This window comes from Salmo salar, chromosome ssa03, assembly GCF_905237065.1.
Source record: "Salmo salar chromosome ssa03, Ssal_v3.1, whole genome shotgun sequence".
NCBI lineage: Eukaryota > Metazoa > Chordata > Actinopteri > Salmoniformes > Salmonidae > Salmo > Salmo salar.
Window position 1 is genome coordinate 99,991,905 of NC_059444.1, and position 5,000 is coordinate 99,996,904.

The following is a 5,000-nucleotide window of genomic DNA, read 5'->3' on the forward strand; positions in this document are numbered from 1 at the left end:
TTAATTTCTGACAATTATTGATGTGAAAAAGGTTATATAAATAACATTCGATCAAAATTATTTTTTATAAAGCCCTTTTCTTATTTACATCAGCTGATATCTCAAAGTGTTGTACAGAAACCCAGCCTAAAACCCCCCAAACAAGCAAGCAATGCAGGTGTAGAAGCACGGTGGCTAGGAAAAACTCCCTAGAAAGGCCAGAACCTAGGAAGAAACCTAGAGAGGAACCAGGCTATGAGGGGTGGCTAGTCCTCTTCTGGCTGTACTGGGTAGAGAGGAACCAGGCTATGAGGGGTGGCCAGTCCTCTTCTGGCTGTACTGGGTAGAGAGGAACCAGGCTATGAGGGGTGGCCAGTCCTCTTCTGGCTGTACTGGGTAGAGAGGAACCAGGCTATGAGGGGTAGAGAGGAACCAGGGCTATGAGGGGTAGAGAGGAACCAGGCTATGAGGGGTAGAGAGGAACCAGGCTATGAGGGGTAGAGAGGAACCAGGCTCTGAGGGGTAGAGAGGAACCAGGCTATGAGGGGTAGAGAGGAACCAGGCTCTGAGGGGACGATAGATAAATTGATTGTGTAATTACCTCCTCCACACCTAGGGGGCCCCAGTAGAAACCGGAACGTTCCAACATGGAGGCCGTCCGGGTGATTATCAGGAAGTCTACTTGGCAGCGGAATGGAGGAAAGTGGGTAGGCACTGGGTCCAGGAGGGGAAGAGGGGGCTGCTGGTCTAACAAGTCTGGTACTGGGATAGGGGACGCCACACACTGTTTGGATGGGTGCTGACGGTGTGACTGGGAGACTGATGAGGATGAGGATGAGGCTGATGATGATGATGATGAAGGTGCTGATGTTGTGTCTTGTTCTTCCACGGTGCTGTGAGCGACCATCCTACAGGGGAGAGCGGTCCCAACCCTCTCCCATCGCTACACAGTTCCCTGGCATCCTGAGAGAGAGAGAGAGAGAGAGAGAGAGAGAGACCATTATACCACTACTACTACTACTGATGATAGGAGCTATGTTACCCTGGCATCCTGACAGAGAGAGAGAGAGAGAGAGAGAGAGAGAGAGAGAGAGAGACAGAGACAGAGACAGAGACAGAGAGACAGAGACAGAGAGACAGAGAGAGAGAGAGAGACAGAGAGAGAGAGAGAGAGAGAGAGAGAGAGAGAGACAGAGAGAAAGACAGAGAGAAAGACACAGAGAGAGAGAGAGACAGAGAGAGAGAGACAGAGACAGAGAGAGAAACAGAGACAGAGGGGGAGAGAGAGACAGACAGAGAGAGAGACGAGAGAGAGAGAGAGAGAGAGAGAGACAGAGAGATAGAGACAGAGAGAGAGAGAGAGAGAGGAGAGACAGAGAGAGAGAGAGAGAGAGAGAGAGAGAGAGAGACAGAGAGAGACAGAGAGAGAGAGAGAGACAGAGAGAGAGAGACCATTATACCACCACTACTGCTGCTGATAGGATCATGTTTCCATTAACTTGTCCAGTGATTATTATTATAGATATCTTTTTAAATCAACATTTAGAAAGTTTTACATTTAGAAAATAAATAGGACAATTGCCTGCTATGGTGCCGTTTCCATTTAATGCTGCAATACGTAAGAAATGTGAATTATAGATCTGTCATTCTCATTGACGGCAAGTCTAAGAAGCCGTAGATCTGTTCTATGTGTGTTATTTCTATGTTTCACCTTCTTTAAAAATGTACTTTTTGTAACTTCTACTTTCGGGGTTTTGTTCACCAGCTTCAAACAGCTGAAAATACTATATTTTTGGAGTTTATGTAAAAATATATTTCACAAGAGGTTTAGATGATACAATGACTGCTTGTCTTGTCATATTTGTCTGGAGCATGGATAGATTGCAATAATTTACTTGCACTCCTGTAAATTGGTGAAAACCTGCCAGCCAACCAGAAAAGCAAAGCGAAGCAATTCATTTATTCGATAAAAAACACAGTTTCCATCATAATTTTTTTTTGTTAAAGTTTTTTTGTAAATAAAGAAAGTAAGACAGAAAAAATCCTCCCCCTGTCCAACAGATAAAAATGTTGTTGACCTTCAGAAAATGTCTCTCATCTCTTCCGTTTCCATGACACCGCTTTCTCTCCCTCTCTCTCTCTGTCTCTGTCTCTCTACTATCTCTCTCTGTCTCTGTCTCTGTCTCTCTCTCTCTCTCTCTCTCTCTCTCAACATGGGTTTTTGTGTGTGTCGAATTAAACCTGGCTCAATGGAAACCTGCCTAATGATGTCTACAATTAGTTACCACCATGAGTTCAATCAAAAATATATAAATATATAAGTCGTAGTATCCTAGTGGTCACAAAGGGCTTTACAGATACCCAGCCTAAAGGCCCCAAAATGCTGAGGCTAGAAAACTGATGTCTTTCTATAAATGACTTATTATGTGACCTAAAACAACATCAGATAACATCACAGCTGTTTACCTGTCTGCCTACCTGTCTGTCTACTGGTCTGTCTACCTGTCTGCCTACCCGTCTGTCTACCTGTCTGTCTACTGGTCTGCCTACCTGCTTTAAAAATGTTAACTTTTATTTAACTAGTAAAAAGTCAGTTAAGAACAAATTCTTATTTACAATAACGGCCTACCGGGGATCAGTGGGGTTAACTGTCTTGTTCAGGGGGCAGAACGACAGATTTTTATACCTTGTCAGCTCTGGGATTTGATCCAGTAACCTTTCGGTTATTGACCCAACGCTCTCTAACCACTAGACTACAAGTGTGGATTATAAGTGTTCCTCCATCCCAGCTAAGTAAATGGACATTGATTTAGCCATCCCTGTCCTAACTAGGATCACAATTCAAAAAGCTGTTCACAGTTAACTATACAGTAGATATCAGTAGATATCAGTAGATAGATATAACAGTAGATATCAGTAGTAGATGTATCAGTAGATATTAGTAGTAGATATAACAGTAGATATTAGTAGATAGATATAACAGTAGATATCAGTAGATAGATATAACAGTAGATATTAGTAGTAGATATAACAGTAGATATTAGTAGTAGATATAACAGTAGATATCAGTAGATAGATATAACAGTAGATATCAGTAGTAGATATAACAGTAGATATCAGTAGATAGATATAACAGTAGATATCAGTAGATAGATATAACAGTAGATATTAGTAGTAGATATAACAGTAGATATTAGTAGATAGATATATCAGTAGATATTAGTAGATAGATATATCAGTAGATATCAGTAGATATTAGTAGTAGATATAACAGTAGATATTAGTAGTAGATATAACAGTAGATATTAGTAGATAGATGTATCAGTAGATATTAGTAGTAGATATAACAGTAGATATCAGTAGATAGATATAACAGTAGATATTAGTAGTAGATATAACAGTAGATATCAGTAGATAGATATAACAGTAGATATCAGTAGTAGATATAACAGTAGATATTAGTAGTAGATATAACAGTAGATATCAGTAGATAGATATAACAGTAGATATTAGTAGTAGATATAACAGTAGATATTAGTAGTAGATATAACAGTAGATATTAGTAGTAGATGTAACAGTAGATATCAGTAGTAGATATAACAGTAGATATTAGTAGTAGATGTAACAGTAGATATTAGTAGATAGATGTAACAGTAGATATTAGCAGTAGATGTGGTAGATGTAGTAGATATAAGTAGATAGAAAAAACAGTAGATATCAGTAGTAGATGTGGTAGATGTAGTAGATATTATTAGTAGATATAACAGTAGATATCAGTAGTAGATGTGGTAGATGTAGTAGATATTATTAGTAGATATAACAGTAGATATTATTAGTAGATATAACAGTAGATATCAGTAGTAGCTGTAAGCGGCAAAAGACTTAGTTTGTTAACTGTGTTTCACTGGCCCCGACTTTACCGCTATAAAGCTATGTTTTTAATGAGTATATGTTATACTGTTGTTCACGTTGACTGTTGTCTAGTCCCAAAAATATTTTAATGACAATATGTCATTTATTATGTACGAAATGGGGTGTTGTCAGGCTGCTTTGTTACGGCACAATTCAATTGCACAATAATCAATGTTGCGAAACAAAACAGTAAAATCCACAATAGACAATGTTCAAATATTCTTACCGTTTTGCAAAACGGGTGCAATGTAATTTTTTTTCCTGATGCACTTTTTATATTTTCCGAAGCAGAATCCGTTTTTTACATCGGTATTAATCCTGTTGTTGATCATCAATACACTTCCAAAATAGTCGAGACAAGACGCGGTAATCTGACTTTATAGTATATATATCCACATAGTTTTTCACGTCCTCTCTCTCTCTCTGTCCTTGTTGGTTTGATCATCATGGTGTTTGGTAAGGAGCTAAATAAACGTTCAGCCCATAAACTACACCAACACAACTACACAGAGATTCCTGTAAAAAGATCCGTTTCACTTTCGTTTTAATATGAACACCGTTTCTGAGAAATCCTTCTCTCTGACCTCCTCAGTAACTCTCCACCACCAGGGGTGTCTCACCACCAGCGCTCAACTGTAGAGTCTCTCTCTCTCTTTCTAGCTTCCCTCTGGAGGGTTTCACTTCCATTCAAAATGTATAGTAAAACTGTCGCTTCACAGAAAGAAAGAAAAAAAAAAACAGTCTATTTACTTTCAAACACTTGACTCGTTGTGAAGCAGGAATCCACGTCGGTTTCAGTTTTATCAGATGTTTCTCCCCATAATAGACTAATTACCACATTCTGAGAAGTGGGCGATAGTATCGGAACACACATTTGCATAATCTCTTAATTTAAACTGTCATGACCCGAAATCGTCTACTTGAGTAAAAGTCTAAAAGTATTTGTTTTTTTTTTTAAATATACTTAAGTATCAAAAGTAAAAGTATAAATCATTTCAAACGTTTTGGAGTGTGCACCTGGCTATCTGTAAATACAATTAAAAAAAAAAAAAAAAAAAATGGTGCAGTCTGGTTTGCGTAGTAGTGTATATATATTTTGAGTGTCAGGG

The 5,000-nt window shown here is 38.7% G+C and overlaps 1 protein-coding gene across 1 annotated transcript in view; it reads right to left on the minus strand.

Moving 5' to 3' along the window:
* LOC123723652 (suppressor of cytokine signaling 1) overlaps positions 1-4,419 on the minus strand; it is a 6,262-nt gene extending 1,843 nt beyond the window's left edge. Inside the window, exons 1-2 of the mRNA XM_045715961.1 lie at positions 4,118-4,419; positions 581-942 (exon numbers count right to left, since the gene is read on the minus strand). Coding sequence (XP_045571917.1) covers positions 581-886 — 306 coding nt within the window. The 5' untranslated portion in view covers positions 887-942; positions 4,118-4,419. The remainder of the gene's footprint in view (positions 1-580; positions 943-4,117) is intronic.
* Between the last annotated feature and the right edge of the window lie 581 nt (positions 4,420-5,000).